Genomic DNA, 17560 nt, shown 5'->3' with positions numbered 1-17560 from the left:
GCCGCGCGTGGGGCAGGAGCCGCCGCCGCCGCTTGTGCCCGCGGCGCCGTTCCCGCAGGGCGCCCTTCCTTCGCGGCCGCTTTCCTGCCCGTGCGCGGCGCCGAGGAGGGGGCCGCGGCGTGGCCCGGGCTCCCGGCCCTCCCCGGCCGGTCCCTTCCCGCCTGCAGCGGCCGCTTGCTGCCGCCGGCCGGGGCGAGGGGAAACGCGCCGTCATCCGTCCCCTCCTCGGGATGATCCCGGGAGCCTTCCCGGCCCCGGGCAAGGGGAAACGCGCCGTCATCCGTCCCCTCCTCGGGATGATCCCGGGTTCCTTCCCAGCGCCGGGTCGGGGGGTCTCCTGCCGCTGACAGCTAACCTCGGGAAGCAGCAGGCGAGGCGGGTGTTTAATGTCAGAAGATTATATAATGTATAAGACGTGCCGGCAGCAGGGGTTGTGAGATTACGTGCCCTTCTTAAAATGGGATTTAACTGCTTTTATATGAAGTCGCTGTTGATATTTCAAGTACTATTTTTTTTTTTTTCCCAGCCCGAAATTTATTTCTATAAATATTTGCAACGCGCAGTCGTTATCTCTTCTGTGTTTCTGTAGCCCGGTTAATCATTTATTGTTACTAAACTTCCTCTTCAGTTCCCTGATGTAACGTGGTGGCATCCTGCAGATTCCCTCTCGTGTGTCCCGTTCCGTGCGAGGCCCTGACGGCAGGACGGGGAGCGGGCTCCGTGTTTCGGCGCCGCAGCACGGCTCGGAGCGGGGCTCTCGCTCAGCCCCGTGACGTGACGCGAGTCTTTGCACCGCAGCCTAGAGCAGCTTCGGCGCAGGGTTTTTCCCTTGGTGAGTGGGTGGGAAATGCGGGGGGAAGCGTGACAGGTCTTCACTTTGCAAGGAGGGATTTCTTGGAATCGTGACTTCTTTTCAGCAAAACCATGGAATCCGAACGCGGCGTAATAGCTAGGTGTGTATGTGACTTGCTCTAACTCGCTGCAATTTGGTCTTGATGTGTCTGTTGTAGACCCAATGTCATGAATTGCTTTTTTTCCACTGCTTACAAGAATATCAAAGAAACGAGACAAGGGGAAGATAAAAACAATACGCTGTAAGTAGCATCCTGTTGTAGTGTCATAAATGGAGAGATTAGAGGTAGATCAAACGTAGAAGTTTTTGCTGCCTTTTCTCACATTTTAATAGTTGGAAATACCCATGCATGTATAAAGCCTGAATTATTCTGGCCTCTTTTTTTTTCCTTTTTTTTTTTTTTTCATTTTATGTGCTACAATACATAAGTATTTACTAATTCATTCCAGCTTCTTGTTCCAGGGTTTTAAGGAATTATATTGGAATTCCTTTGGCCTAATAAATAGGTATTTTTCTTAAAGCAAGTGTTATTAAAACTACTTCAGTTCTTAGAGCTTTTGTATTCTTTTCTGTTAGAGATGCCTGTCAGCTCCTAGCTGGTTGAAGGAAGTATTGGCATTAGCTAATGGCATGTTACTCAGCTTCAGGTCATGTAACTACTAAAAGTAAAATATTTCTGCTGGACATCAAGGTCTCTTCTGGTGCCTTCTCCGTGAGTAGTCAGGACACCAGTTCTCACATCGTGCCCAAGCTATAACTGTGATACATTTGTGCTGTCAGCTTCAGTTGTCATCTGTGGAGTCTGTGTATCTGAAAAAAAGCCAGTGTTGAAATAGCTATTAAGTTGCTTTGAGTACTCATCACAAATCTGCTGTGCAGCTCAGTCATTTCAGCAAGAATGTGCTGTCCTAGTGCAAGTTTGCCACTAGAATGTACTTGACCTGGTATTTATTATTTGACAAGCTTTCAGCCATGTTGGGAGTCTTGTATTAYTAGGTGGCCTGGGTTTTCTGGAGGGTCATTAATAGCCTTCTAAATCTTCCTGTAGCATTTTTGACTTTCCAAACACGTTATTTTCCTTACCGTTTACCTACATAACTTCAAAGAGGGTCTTTTCAGATGTAAAATATGGCCTAAACAGTGTTGAAATAAAATGGATTCCACTGGGGCAGAGAGGGTAAACTTACTTTATCTGGTTACCAAGAACCTGCAGAATTCAGAGTACCTTTGCCCACTAAAGGTACATTTCAGTGCTCTTTTCTGTCCCTGTCCTGTGGGATGAGTTCTTGTGTGGATGGTGCACAGTGTGTACGTGTATGACTGGGTCTGCAGGGACAATCTCTCCACCAGTGCAGCAGCCCCTTTGCTATTTCATTTCTTTAGTTCTTTTTAAAATGTTTGCTAAAATTGCCTCTCTTCCCAGCAGCCTACATTTGTGATCTTAAAAGCATGGCTCTCTGCAGAACTAGCTAATTTTAGCTATAACTTATGGCCTCAGAAGGAAGTTCTGGATTCCTGTGTGATTTGGAAGGTGAGGTGCAAACATAGCTGTGAAATTTCCTGCCGGAGCAGGGGTGCTTGTTTGGGCTTTGCAAGTGGATATTTGTCATAGCCCAGTGTTCAGCAGCAGCAGCAGAACTGTGGTGATCCTACATGGACTAAAGAGGCTAAGAAGGTACTAGATGCTGTCTCATAACTGGTTCTGATGAGCCAGGGTCTTGCTTATAGTCCTCTGAAAGACAGTGATAAAGCCCATGGAGAAAAGTGTGCCAGACAGAGGGAAGACCCTTAAATAAGCTGTTTGGGAGCTGTGGGAACGTTCTGAGGCCCAGATGGACCTTGTGGGAGGAGGGGGGCTTCAATACGCATAATATTCTGTACCCACTGATACACGCTTTCTTTAAGTTTCTTCATAGCCCTTGCCAAGTCATTTTCCCKCTCAAAATCTTGGCTGGCCGCCTACAGGCAAGGAACAAAGAATTTCTGTTTTTAAGTAGTTGGTTTATTTTATAAGCCTGCACTGACGGCAGTAGGCAAAATAAAGAAAAATAATACCAGGATATTTTCAAGAACCAAAAAGCATTTCCAAATGCATTCTTAAGCGAAATCCTTAGACCTAACGCAAAGTGAAAACAATCATTGGCAGGGAAGATGTCAAATAAAAACAATGCAAATAACATTCCATGTGTTTAACTAATAAGTATTACTGAAGTATGAAGGCAATCTAGTGTTTGGGTATTAAAACGGTTTTACAGCGGAGCTGTGGTAAACCTGCGGGTTTTCGAGTCTGAAGCGGTGTTTTTTGCTTTCCTTTCAAGGTCCCCGGGAGCAGCAGCTCCAGTCTGGGCGCTGCCCGTGGCGGGAGGCGAAGCTGCTGCTGTGCCCAGGCGTGTCGGTGGCGGTCGCAGCAGCGGGGCGGCCGTGGCCCGCCGGCGCGCACCGAGATTTGCTTTCCTCTTTTCTGCAACAGCGTGAAAGAAAACTCGGTGTTCTGAGTAGTTTCTCGTCTTTTTATTGCTGTTTCATTAATTCCAGTGATGTCTTTCTGTGATTTCATTTGGATTGTCCCTTCAAAATAGCCCCTGAAGGTCGGGCAGCAGTAAAGCGTGGGATTTTGGGGCTTTCCTCCTCAGAGCTCCTGGGTAATTCCGAGGCTGGAGCACACAGAGGCAGAGCATCAAGGAGTATGTGGTGGCAGAAGACATTAAGATGGAGGTGCTGGCAAGGGCACCAAGCATTAGGCAGCTCCTAAGTGGTACAGAGCAGCTGAAAACCGCATGCCAGCAGCCATCATTCTGATGGGCCACCTTATTTGTTTTATTCTGGGAAGATGTGGTATTTTTCAGATCGCAGTGTGGTCCGGTGCTGTTCTTTCTCACTGGAGCCCTGTAGCTGTTAATGCCACTTGTTTTCTCGGGCATGGTCCGTGGCACAGGCTGCAAAGGCCCTCGAGCCCTGTCAGCACCCGGGCCCAGCGCTCGCATGGGCTCTGATTGCTGAGGCTTTTCAGAAGGGGATACCCGCCTCTGCTCTCTCTCTGTTGTCTCTCTCTGCTGTCGACCTCCCAAATTTTATAGCCAAAAATAATACAGGCTTAACAGGCTGAGACTTGATCTTGTGAGAAGACAGTGCAGTTGTGGTTTCAGCCTCCTGGGGCTGTACAGAGCTCTGGGTTGTTTGGCCCKTAGCAGAGGAGGCTGCTCTGTCGTAGTGCTGTGCAGTTGTTTGTGTGAACCTGGAACCAAAGGGCGCTGCTGGTCTACGAGAGATGCCATTGCCTGTGTTCCAGTACAGGGAAGTGGTTTTACTGGCATCTTTTCAGGAACTCGCTTGTTTTTTAAAAATGTGAGAGCTGTGATTCTTCCTGGACATCARTTTTCAGTGCAAATGAGATGTGCAAAATGATTTGTTAAAGGAGGCATGTTTAGGAAGAGAGAATTGGAGAGAGGGAAGTTGAGCATGTGCCTTTTTTTTTTTTTTTTATTATCATTACTCCCTCACAGCTGAATTAAATGCACTGAAAGTTATTTCTCCATCTGCTACTTTCTATGTATGGCGAGGTATCGTTGCCCTGTATAATATCCTTAATTTCTTTGGGCACGTGGTTGTCAGCTGCAGCCTGTGCAGATTTTTCTGCTCCCAAACTGAGAGCCATCTAAGACTGCTYCGGCAGTGCCTGCTGGTAGTTTGCAGCTCTGATTTTTGGTGCTCCTGCTCTGGGGAAATCTCGGCATGTAGCTCCTGCAATTTGTGCCTCAGGCTGCTGAGGTCCTAACTCCATGGTTAAATCATCAGTGCTCACAGGGAAATAGTGGGGGAAATCTGCAAAGATTTAAAAAGAAAGAGTAATAGAACAGAGGTAATAAAACTGTGATGACATCTCCTGGTGTTTTGTAACATGCTGCATTTTTTTGATGTGTAATATTTTGGATATTGTGGTGAAGGATCAAATGGCACCATTTGTTGTTTACTAATGTAGTCGCTCACTGCACTGAAAGATGTCTGATGCCAGAAATTTAATAGAAATTTCTCGTATAGACATAATTTCACTGTGCTAATTTTAAATCTTGAATGCTTCATAAACTTGTTGCACTTCCACTGAGATAGTAATAAATTCTAATTTTGTACTGTACAATTATTTAATCGTAATTACTAATGTCACCTTCTACTTGCACTGTCCTGAATTCTATCTGCCTTTTTTGTTTTCAAGACTTCTTCTACCCCATTGGTCTTTGCRATGTTAGTTGGATGCAGCCTTCTAGGACTGTATCTGGCATGTCCTTTTTTGTTATCTCTGTCATTATAAGTCACTCTTTCTGTTTATATAGTTAATAGTGGCAATTATTCACAAAGCCAGGCTTGCTTCTGAATTCAGTGTGTCAGACTGATGTTGATCATAGTTTGGCCGTGAGGAACAGATTAGGATTATGGTAGTAAGTAACACACTGAGTGAGGTTCCCATTTATGAAGGTTGCTTTCCTAATATATTAGTTCTTTAAAGACCTAATGCTTTGTGCAAGTCTCTAGGGTATTACTGAGGAACTCCTGCCTGAGCATTKGATAGTATGTCTTTCAAATTTACATAAGCAAAGAGGTGACTTTATTGGGTGATATGCTAATGATACTATTTTCCTATTTTCAATGCATTTTTGGGAACTTGTGCTTAAAATATTTTGTAACCTTGAGTGTAAAGACATAAATGCAGTGCTTAGGCTTCTGAAAATGACTTTGTTTTATTCTCTCTCTCTCTCTCTTTCTCTCTTTCTCTCTCTCTCTCTCTCTTTCTCTCTCTCTCTCTCTGTTCTTTCCTCCTTTGAGGCTCTGTTTTGCAGCCAGCTTTTGTAATACTTCTGCTAAAGCATAACATGTTTACTGCTGAGAATGCCTGATGCAGAATTAAGGTTGTCTGGTTCTGTCTTGTAGCTAGTCATATCCATCCCTCCCTCCATCCATCCTTTTTTTTTTTTTAATTCTTTTTAGGTATATGTCACACAGTTTTAAACACAGTTTTGATTTTTTACCCTCTTGATGCTTGCAGTGATGCATAGCAGTTCAGGAAGGGTGGGTTCCTCTCGAGCAGACCAGAAAAATGACGACCAAATATCTTGAGGGAGCAGAGATGGGGAACCTGCCGCTGCCTCGTGTGTCCTCAAGTGCTGCTCACTGCAGCTCTGCTCTGCTGCCTGACTAGCAGGAGGGGCAGAGGAATAAGGTACATGGTGACCTTCAAAGTATTTGAATCTGCCCTGTTTTCATCTCATCCCCTTAGGTTTGTTCCCAAAGGTGCATAGGGCTCTTTTTTGGCCTAAGGAATTACTGTGTTTGGTGTTGTAGGCAAATAAGGGCTCTAGTGTTTACTGGGAATAAGTAAAGCRGAATCTGAAGAAATTTTTGCAACAAGATTGAAATGTGATGTTTGCAAAAATAGGGTGGTTTCCATGGAGTACCATCAGCATTCAAACCTAAGCCTGGCATTACTGGTGAGTTAATAGCCAGTAACCAGTTAATAATAAGAGATAAAAAAAAATTGAGATAAATAAGAGATAAATAAAATTTTGCTTTAGTTTTAGAACATMTGTTGGGTTGCAACTTTTTTTTTCCTTTGGTCTCCTGTTGTGTCATGCACTGATGGACACAGGATGCGTGCTCGTGGTGTGGGAATAGGGCTGGAGCTGCTGTTCAGAGTATSTGGGGGAGGATGGGTCCCATAGTTTGCAGTGACTGGGCAGTCTGAGCTCTGCCGTGGGCAGCTTTATTGCTGCCGTGCGAGAAGCAAACTCCTTGCCTTTATGAAAGGCAAGCCTAGCCTCAGATATAYGTATTGTCTGTTGTTGGGATAAGTTTGAAATATTCTCACTTTTCCCAAAATCCTACAGTTGCCTTTTTGCCCCCATAGTCATCTCAGTTTTTCTACGTTCCTCAGACTTGCCTATTGTGTCTTGGCTGTATCCCTCCATCTTCAGCATTCCCCCTCCTGTCTCGGAAGGGGTGGTGAGAGTGTCAAACATGCCCAGCTCCATGTCCCTTGGGCCTTTGCTTCCTTGCCTTGCTTTGAGTTTTCTGTTCCCGTGAAGCACTTCCAGGCTGGGAAAGCGGGGAGCCTGCAGGTCCTGCTGGGCCGGGCCACGGAGGACGGAAGTCTTGGACAGAGGCAGAGAAGGAGAAACTGAGAGGATGAGAGACAAGAAAGATCCCGGGAGACCTGGCTCCTTGCCAGGCATGCCCTTACCTCATGGGATAGCACCTGGGAGGTGCTGAAAACAAAAATCCATTCCGTAGGCAGGTCTTGTTCAAACAGAGGTATTTGTGCAAAGAAGTACTGACCTTTTAGGGCAACAAGAGATAAAACTTAGCAAATSCATCCTTCTTATTTATTGCACTGTCATCTTCTGAATATGCACATCTGCGCCTCCCATATACCTTTTATTTACAAATCACACTTGTATAGCCCTAATTCTCATCTTGCCATTCTGTCCTATCTAACCTTGGGAAGAGTCTTGCAGACAGGAGTGTGCTGTGGAATACTAGGAGACCTGCATGTCTCGGGAAGCAAGAGGAGGAGACCAGATCTCCACAACTTTGTGGTTATGCTGAAATTCAACAAAAAGCCATTGCAGCACTGGAGACGCGGATGGTGCCAACAGCCCTGTTTATTTTAGTACCTCTTTCTCCCCATTCCTGTGTGCAGGGTCAGTGTTTGGGTGTCGTGCCATCTGCCCACAGGGCTAAATCCTTGCTCTCCACCGGGCTCGGCAGCTCCGTGTGTGCACTGTGAATCCAATACACATGGCAAAGGCCCAGCCTGTATTTCCTCCTGCTCCTTGGCAGGAGTTTGCTCAGTCTGCTCCTCTTGGCCGGGRCTCTGCTGCTGGCTCGTGGTCTCGTGCCTGGTGTGACAGCAGCGTGAGCCCCGCGGCAGAGCGCGCCGGCGAGAGCGGCTGCTGAGGGCTCTCGGCATGAGATTCGCGTGGAGAGGATCTGTGGAGAGCTGAAAGTCGCTGCAGCTCTGCAAAGTGGTGTTTTCAGGCCTCAAGTAACACAGAAATATTTGTGTGCGTGTAAAAGAGAGCTTTGAGGAGGGAGGTTGGAAACTTGTAGTTTTCCGAGAGATACTGTTCGCTTATCTGAGCCCTTGTGTGAATACTCTGTTTCTGAACCTAATCCATAAGTGTTTTTTCTCTTACGTGACACTATTCAGGGATTATGTAGATGCAGAATAAAGTGGGTGCAGTCCATGGCTTGGAGCCCAGGTGCAGAGCCCGGGATTTTGCCAAGAGCTGGGGAAAAAGAGTTCTGGCCAGCCCGCATTTGGGACTGTCGGTCCCACGTGTTCATAGCTGATGCTATGGCATATCACATCTCTATGGTTGCTTTGCTATATTATATGTTTGTGTCTTTTTTTCATTTTTTCTTTTCTCTTTTTTTTTCTTTTTTTTTATCTGAAAAGCAGCCCTTGGGGGGACAGATACATTTTCTGAATTAAGTAACCKTTGAAGTGATGATGGGAAGTGCAATGCTAAACTTATTGCACGTTGGCTGTCAGTCCATGTGCATAGTCGCGTTGCACAGTTACAGTAAGCAGCATGTKCCTCATTCAGGGCCTTGAGCTTGACACTTCTTTTTACTGTGGGGTGCACTAGTGTAAGACTTTGTGCCCTGGCAATTACTCTAGGGTAATATATGTATAGTACTACATTTTACATGCAGTACTTTAGTATTTCGCGGCAGCTTTGGTGACCAAGGTATATCAGTATAAAACTAGTTCAGGTGCACAAGTGAGGTGATGAAAAACATTCTGGAGCTCTATTAAGTTTAGATCAGTGGTTAGCACGGGGAGCAATATGGCCTAAATAGCCTAAGCTAATCCTATTAATTGAAAACAGAGGCCTAAGTAGCACTGTGGAAATCCCAGGAGCAGCAAATCTCTGTTCAGCATGTAGCTACAGTCCAAAGTACTGATGTCAGATTAAAGGTGGAAAGAATGGAGACTACTGTGGGAAGTATATAGCATGCTATTATATCAAATAAATACTTTTATCCAGACTACTGGATGAAACAAGAATAACTTTCTCACAAAAACAAATCAAAAAAGGAGTATTGAATAAGTGGACAAGTTTCAGAGGTGGCAGAAAAATGAGCAACATGAGGTAATATACACACCTGGAAAGACTGAAATGATTCAAACAGGTTGGTGTAATGGAAGATGAGAACGAGAGGGGGTGCATACACCTGTGTTAACATCAGTTCCTGGGCATTCAGCTGTGTGTGTTTATAATAAAATGGAACCGGAATCTATTTTTTTTACCCCCTAGTAGTTACTTAAAGTTAGGCTTTAAAATGTATTTCAATTTTAGAAGCGTGTGGCTTGAAGTCTTCAACTTCGTGTACTTCCATGTGAAAATTCTAGTTGTGTTAGTCCTGCGCGTTTTCATGTTTGAATGTTTTTTTCTGTAGACACAGAGTGTTCTGAAGATGCCAGAGCTTTGAGCCGCCTGGATGTTCACCTTTTAGCTGCTGGGACTTTGCCACTGCCTGCTGCCTTTCTGAAGCCTTGATTTACTGAGGGGTCAAAATTGGCTCCTATGGTAAGTTTCTTGTTTGCTTGCTTGCTTGCTTGTTGGGATCCTGTCAAAATCCTAAGACTGTGTGCAACTTCATATTGGTTTTCTTTATCAGCAAGACACTAAACTGAAAAATTTCTTAATGCTGTGCAAAAGCAAAACAGGATGATGCCCGGGGTTAATTGAAGAATCTCTGTTCTGCATTTTATTGTTCTTGCTTATCTAGTGCTTCTAAGTGAAGTATAAAAACCAAGTGAATGATTTCACAAAATTCTTTTTTTTATAGATATATCTACATGACTCAAAATAYGTATATAATGAAAATTTTTTATAGAGAGGTCTTTTAAAATGTGTTTGAATTTAATGTGCTTTCCAATTGTGTTTAAAACATTTGAGATGATTAGTCGAAGCATAAGATTCTTTATGTATTTTTGATGAAAAAATGGCAGAAATAATAATAAGAAACATTGTAACAACATACAAGGTAAAGATAAGTCTACTTCTGAGCAGATATAAATCCACAGCTGTTGTATAGGCTATGCAGTAGCATTTGGAAACTGGTATTTGTCCTTGATGTCAACAAATGTAGCATTTTTTAAGCAGTTTTGAATAATCAAGTAATGTTTTACACATTTCAGGAATCAAGAGCACTACGGAAAATATGTGTCCAAGATGACTCCACCAGAGRATTTTTCACTTCATAGAAGTCATCTTTTTGTTTAATATGTAACAGAATTTGACAAAATCAATTTCAGTTTCTTATCCCGAAATAAAGGTACATCTGAAGCCTTCATCAGAAATGTTCTTAACGTTTTCAAGAAAAAGCGCGTCCCAGAAACTGAGTTTATTTCTGCTGGTCTTTGGAATCATTTGGGGCTTGATGCTGCTGCGCTACACTTTCCAGTACCCCAGGCGCCAAAGCAGCAGTGAGCTGCGTGAACAGATACTAGACCTGAGTAAAAGATATGTCAAAGCACTCGCAGAAGAAAATAAGAAAATAATGAATGGTGGCAGTGGAGCTTCCATGGCAGGATATGGTAAGAGAAAAAGCATGTTAGTTACTCAAATATTTTTTTTCCATTAAAACTGTAAAATATACACACATATATTTACTTCCCCCCGCCCCCCCCCGCCTTCTTTGGGCAATGTAAACTGTGCTTTGAGAGCAAAAATATTCTACAATTAACTGATTTGATATTTAGCTTATTCAGTGAAGCTGAAATTTAAGATGTGGTGAAATATAACTCTTGAGAATAGAAGACTTTTGTAGAAGACTTTTTCTTGTGACAGAACTCAAAACTCAGTGAATTAGTGCTTGTTGCTAATTTACTGAGTTGCGTTTAGCAAAGCCATGAAAGCAGCTTTTCTTCATAATTACAACCTTTCAGCTTCAAGGCCCTGTAGCTTCTCACAGTAGGGAAGCCTACTGTGAACTACTAGTTAATCCCCTAGCTATTAGGTTTGAGGGAACTACCTCTCGATGTTCTGTCAAAAATAAAGATATATCTGTGAAAATAAGGGCAATATAAGGCTTGAAAAGAAATTATGAAAAAACAGTTTTGGATTTTTTTTAATGTACTTGAATGCTTCTCTCCTACGCGAACTATAAAAGGCAGGTCTCTACTAGTAGTCAAAGAAGCTTGTGGGTGCCCTTGTGAGAGGAGCAACAGCAAGAACATGTCCGAATTATTTGCTGCTGCTCAGGATCTAGGAGGCAAGTCTAGATGAGCAGAAAGCAGCCTGGGAGGCTGGCAGGAGGGCAGTGCCAAACTGCTCTGCGTTTATGGCACTACCAAGTGTCCAAAGTATCTGCCATTTGTTAGGTTAATGTTGTTGTTATTAGAAGTCTTCAATGACTTCCTTCCTGAATTATTTTCTGGGCAACTCGATTGAAAAGRTAAGATGCGAATATGTCAACATAGCAATTCTTTTCTACGCGCGGTTAGTATGAAGATCCATTTTTGTTGTTGTTGCTGTTCTCAGCTGACCTGAAGAGGACCATTGCTGTCCTCCTGGACGACATCTTGCAGCGCCTGGTGAAGCTGGAGAGCAAAGTGGATTACATGGTGGTGAACGGCTCGGCAGCCAACGCCACCAACGGAACGGGCCACGCCCTGGCGGCGGCCTCGGGCCGGCGCGCCGGCGCCGCGGGCGGCGTTAGGTAGCGGGCAGGCCGTGCCCGGCCGGGCCAGCTCCTGCCCCAGGCGAGCTCCGTGCTGCTCCTGGGGCAGCGCAATAGTTGACTCCAAAATAGGCCCTTTTGGAGATCAACTCCAAGCAGTTGACTCCAAAAGATGCGTACACTGTTCTGCTCTAGACTGTGCTGGATATCTGTAGGCTTAACTTATGTGCATAGGGTTCCCCGAGCATTACTTCCTTGCCTCTGCACAGTTCTGCTCAAGTCATCTAAGTTGTCTCTAAAGATATTTTGGTATCATGATTCGGTGTAGTATGCCGTGGGATGCTAACCGTAAATGGAAAGCAGTGGAAAATGATTCTAAATATATTTATTTAACTATAAATAGAACATATCTTTTGGATAGATGGGCAGTATTGTAGCTTATTCTTTTTGTGATCTGCTTTAAACAGAGATAAGTAAGGAAATATATTATTGCTATTAGAAAATGTTAAAAATACTTAGAGTATTTTGTTACTCATTTATTTACTAAAATGGTGTTAAATTGAAGATAACAGCGGAAGTAATATTTTAAAATCGTGACCCAAAGAATGTCTTTATTTGCACTATCTGTCTGAATAGAGAGAATTTACTGTATATTTAAGAAAGTCAATTATACTAGGGAAAAGTCTTAGGTAGTAACACTGTCCAGGTATATCCTTGGTCCAGAATTAGGGCAGTTAGGTTATCAAAGGTAAAACATAATCTGTGATCTCTTCTGTGATTTTCTTACGAAGATATTTAAGTGTATGTATTTTGTAATTGCAGATAAAAGTTATTTAAGTGACAAAACCATTTTTGAGTATGTGAATACTGTTTATTTTTGTTCATTGCTTTTCTTTGTAACTTTTTAGTACTTTGCAATTAGTGATGAAGATAGCACAGCATCTCCCTGAAGTGTATTTGTTTTGATCAGAAGGGAGAACAGTGAATTACAATGAAGGAAGCGGGAGTGTCTCTGGATGAAACGGGCACCTGCGCTAAAGGTATCTTATGGAATCATGGAATATTTGAGAGCTAAGGTTGTATTTGCCTTATATCTAAGCTAGCCTTATAGCAAAAAGAGTTGCAGAGAGTATGCACTGTGTTTCAAAATGTTACTCGAGTCATGTGAAAGTGTCAGTGAGATTCTTTTTTTTTTTAAGTGTACTGAATCATTGGGGAGGAAGGAGGGCATGTTCCAGCACTTTTGCCAAAAATATGCTGGTGTTCAGATATTTTCTGTGAGTTATATTTGGAGTGTCCTAATCCTATACTAAGGAAAAAATAATCAATAAAACCAGAGGTGCTGGATGAAATATCCAAAGTTTGTGGGGTTTCTTTTTTCTTTGCTTATGTTGTGCTCTAAAGGACACTTGCAGTGTCCAACTGATTTTTTTTTTCTGTCATACTGTGTGTAAACATGTCCTACTTTGCAGAAAAATAAATTTTTAATTGGACTTGTGAAGGCTCTTGTTCCTTTTTTTTTAGTTTCTTTTTTTAATAGTCTTGTCATTCTTAACACATATGTTGCAGATAAGTTCCAAGACACACAATTTTCAAATCCTAAATTAATAGCACTTTAGGTTTAGTAGTGCCCTATCTAGTGTGTTCTACTGCTAGGCAGTGAGTTCTCTTGCTATTCAAACTCTAGTGCCTCTGCACTTTCCGCTGGTTAGAAGTGGGGATAGCAGGGGGAAGAAATTGATATAAAATCAAATGACTCTTTTGGATCTTTATTGGGGAAGACTAGAGTGAAGAGGACGGGTGTGTAATTTCTATTGACTCTGCCATCCCCAGTGGCCACGCAGAGATAGATTTCTATACCCATCTATTTGTGATGAGTGCTTATTAATTCGTACCAAGTCAGACCTTGGTACATTGTGTGCCTAAACACTAATCTGAGTAGATGCTGAGAGTGCAAACAAGGAGAGTTTCCCTTTCCTTGTAAGGATATCTGTAAGGATAAGTGRACTCTAGAATGCAGCTATTGTCAGATGAGTTTAACAAAAGTTGCCAGATGAGTATTTGCCAATTTTGCTTCTGTCTGTTTCTAAGTAGATCAGAATATTGATAACATGGCAGGAGGAAACTACTYGATGAACACTTTGTAGTATTCTTTGTGCTTTTTAAATTCTTCTCATTTTCAGAACAGTGGATGTAGTCATTGACCAAACACACAGCAATAGAATGACCAGCTATGCCTTCAAAATGATTACTTGTAGTCCAAAACAGTGCAAGTTATTTTATGTATTCCTGCATTAATAAAGCAGCTGTCTTCCATGTACATAGGAAGYCCACTGCACTGAATTTTCAAACACTCGTCAAACTTGTAAGGATTGTGTAGGGGGGAAAAAAAGAGGTCACACATTTTATTGTTAACGAAGGGTGTTGACAGAGGCTGTGAGCACGCTGAGCAGCATTAAGCTGTTGCCCTGGATGTGCAGGCAGGCCCTTGGTGTCCCAGAGCCGCCCCTGAGTGAGTGTCCGTATGTTTGGGGCGATGTGGGAGCCGCCGGTGCTCCTGTCCTGCCGCCGACCCTGTCGTGTGCTCGGTCTGTAGGAGCAGAAAAACATTTTTTTCTCTGTTCAGAATTGCTTGATAGTTTACTGAGGAAGATCCGTTTCTCTAAATCAGTTTCTCTCTCTCCTATCCATTAATGGTCTTGGAAGGGAGGGGAGATGGGAGGTTTTCTGGAGCCAAAATGTATTGCAATACTCATGCTATAATAATACTCGTGCTGTATTAGTTAAGAACTTCATTTCCCAATTGCAAAGCTATTCACCTGTTAAATCTGAAAGCACGGGGATGCTTAAGTTACAAGTATATTCCCAAAAATGTGCCAGGAATCCAGGCTCAARTTAGGTTTCAAGCAGGTGCTGTGATTCTAGTGAGTTCCAGTGAAGCCCTGATCAATAAACCCTRAAGTGAGGATAATTAAACCCTCACTTTATAAGGCAGAACAGAGGTAGCTGAAAGAACCTGTGCCCTACAAAAAAATTACTTTTAGTTTTCTACTCTCAACATTTTCACATAGAGTTCTGGGACCCTGGCACAAGCCAAGCCTGACTTCTTCCCAGAAGAATCTCACGGATCCTTCACCCTGCTTCCAAGGCTCCCTACCAACAACTGTTTCTTTTCTGGAGCTTTGGCCAGAGGAAGAACTTTCTTTTCCCTGGAAAAAAGTATCCTGATATTTCTGCATGGCTTATTTTCCTCTGCTGACTTCCTTGCAGATGTGCTGTCTGCGAGGATGACTTGCTCCATGGCTTTTCTCCCTTAAGAAGGACCTATTCTGGGTCCAGGTGTCGGAGCGACAGCAGGTCCCTGTGCCCTCCGGAAGCCTCGAGCACACGTGGCACAGCCCCATGATGAATGTCCAGCCATATGTCTCATCCTACTTAGTGCTGGAAACGTGAGAGCCTCCCCGTTGTTTCCTCTCCCTCTCGGGGGGCAGCATTGGCAGAACGGTGCCTCGCTCCKTGTGAGACCTCGTCACCATCTGGCGCGTGGCTGGTGGCTCGCGAGGTGCGAGCCAAGCTGCAGCACGAGTTGCTGGAGCTTCCTCCACAGGAACGTGCCACTCCAGTGTAGGAACGGAGCACGTCCTCGGCTCCCACAGGCTGAGAGCTCGGAGCTTCCGCTAACGTGCAGAGCACAATTGGAACATCAAGTCACTGATGGTCAGTTAAGAAAAAATGGAATACTTTTGTTGTTCACATGTTCAGAGTCACTGTGTGTAAACTCTGAGCAAAATGTTTGTATCAAGAGAAAACTGTTAATTTACTAAGTACTACAAATAGCAGCCCACAGTTTATTTACTGCAGCCTTTAGCCACGCTGGAGCAGCTGCTTCCACACGATGCTGCTGCTTGTGGCACGCAGAGACAAGGTGAGAATCACAGGTTGACAAGCTAAGAACCGCCTTCCCTTTACAAAGGTTTCCCAAAACTGGCCTCTCTCTGTCTTGAATTATGAGCAAAGCACATACTTCATTTTCTGTGTGCATTTTACAAGGGAAGAGCTTGCAAAGAACACCAGGGTCCTTGAGACCAAGATTTATGCATTTTAAGGGGTAGCTTTTATATTCCAGATGAAACAGAGCTGTCCATCTGTTCTAGGCAAACAGCAAAGACCTTTTTTTTTTAATGACCAGTGGCTTTGGATTCTCTCTAAAATACAAAGATGGAGCTTGCCTCTGTTCTGAAGAGTTCTACAGTTGAGCTCCTTGATTCTGTGACCAGGCCTTTTCTTCATGTTCCCTAGAGATTCCTTAATTCATTAGGAACAAAGCTCTCTGTAGGAATAAATTCATCCACTGAGACTATTTTAAAGAATCAAGACATACAAAACAAGGGAAGGGTAGGCAGGTGGTGTTGGGAAATCCAGACGTGTTCTTTTTGCTTGTTCGTTAAATATATACATTATGGGACAAGTCAAACCATGCATTATGTTAAACATTAAGAATTAAAAGAGTGTACATTGCACTTTATACTACTGTTGGATTTGTTCTTTACAGCTGACTTCAAATATTGTTTGTTTCAAAGTAAACATCTAGAATTAATTTGTTCACCAAGTCACCTCCCTTTATTCAAACTAAAAATTAAAAGCACTTGGAACAGTGGGTGAAAATCTGGGGAAACAGTTGTGATTTTGCTAACAGCACATTTTCAGGCATTGCTTTTCAGTTAGTAATGTGCAGCTGCAATAACATTTCTGGTGTATAGGTTTTTGGCTTTTTAATAAACAGGACATCAGAATTATAAGAAAGGAAATAAATTTAACACTTGCACWAGTGCCTACTCCATTTACTGGCATCCTCGCCCGCAGCCCATTCTCCTCCAGAGCCTTTCTTCTGCAGCGGGCTCTCACCCCAGCGCTGAGCCTGGGGCAAGCCCTGCTGGCCATGACGCTGTCTGCCTCTCCCCTTGTACCCACGGGCCTAATAAAAGGTGCCTCCTCTTCCCTGCAACGTTTGGAAACTGAACGGGAAACCCACAGCAGCGGGAAGTCGTGTCCGAGCGGCCGGCGTGGTTCAGATGTGGGACACCAGCCCCAGCCCGCGCTCCACACGCTAGTGCTGGTGCTTTTGATTACACGGTTGGAGCAAGGAGCGCAAAGTCCCACRTGGTTTTGTCGGCATTTCTCTTGCTCAGCGCAGGTCCAGCACCTCTTCCTTGTTCAGTGCGTGACACAGCAGGATCAGAAGCCGGCAYCAACGTTGTGTGCGCAGGGAGTTCTCTACCAGCGGTCACTCACCTGAGTTAGTTTGAGTGGGAATTCAAAGGCTAACGTGGGCTGTGGCAGCAAGCAGGGCCTGCGTAAGCCTTGCCAGCACAACCAGTCACAGAATCATGGGCTCATTATGGTTGGAACACACCATAGATTGAGTCCAGCTGTAAGCCCATCACCCCATGCCGGCTGTCCCCGGGTGTCTCATCTACAGGTTTCTTGAACACTGGCAGGGACGGTCACTCCACCYGTTCCCTGGGCAGCCTGTTCCAATGTGTGACTACTCTCTCTGTTGAGATTGTTTTTCCTAATATCCAACCTGAACCTCCTGTGGTGCAATTTGAGGCCACGTCCCCTTGTCCTGTCCATGGTTACTAGTCAGAAGAGATGGACCCCACCTCACTGCAACCCCCTTCCAGGTAGCTGTAGGGAGCGACAAGGTCTCCCTGAGCCTCCCCTAAACTAGCCACCCCAGCTCCCTCAGCCGCTCCTCATGGGCTCTGTGCTCCAGCCCTTCCCAGCTTCACTGCCTTCCCTGGACACGCTCCAGCACCTCCGTGTGCTCCGTGCAGCGCGGCGCCCACAACGGAGCCCGGTGTTGGAGGTGCGGTGTCACCAGCGCCCTGTGCAGGGATGAGCCCTTCCCCGGCGCCGCCGGCTGCCCTGTCCCTGCTGCAGGCCAGGCTGCCGCCTCGGCCACCCGCTCACGCCGCTGCCGCAGCCGGCGGCGACCGGCACCAGGACCTGCTCCCGTTCCCG

General features: G+C 44.4%; 1 protein-coding gene across 3 annotated transcripts; it reads left to right on the top strand.

Annotated features, from left to right (window-relative positions):
• The first annotated feature begins 615 nt into the window (after positions 1-615).
• CCDC126 (coiled-coil domain containing 126) lies at positions 616-13029 on the top strand. Of its 3 annotated transcripts, none has more exons than XM_026033366.1 (4): positions 616-832; positions 9308-9438; positions 10053-10451; positions 11398-13029. In XM_026033366.1, exons 3-4 carry the CDS (start codon positions 10214-10216, stop codon positions 11577-11579), a joined length of 420 nt encoding a protein of 139 aa, XP_025889151.1. In that variant the 5' UTR covers positions 616-832; positions 9308-9438; positions 10053-10213; the 3' UTR covers positions 11580-13029. The 3 variants fall into 3 exon arrangements, with proteins under 3 accessions (XP_025889151.1, XP_025889152.1, XP_025889150.1); XM_026033367.1 differs by lacking the exon at positions 616-832 and adding an exon at positions 919-953; XM_026033365.1 differs by lacking the exon at positions 616-832 and having other exon boundaries at positions 9160-9438.
• The last annotated feature ends 4531 nt before the right edge of the window (positions 13030-17560 follow it).

This window comes from Nothoprocta perdicaria, unplaced genomic scaffold (genome assembly GCF_003342845.1).
Source record: "Nothoprocta perdicaria isolate Ctin4 unplaced genomic scaffold, notPer1 scaffold_128, whole genome shotgun sequence".
Lineage (NCBI taxonomy): Eukaryota > Metazoa > Chordata > Aves > Tinamiformes > Tinamidae > Nothoprocta > Nothoprocta perdicaria.
Note: the sequence above shows the minus strand (reverse complement) of the source record. Positions and strands in the feature narration are given on the sequence as shown.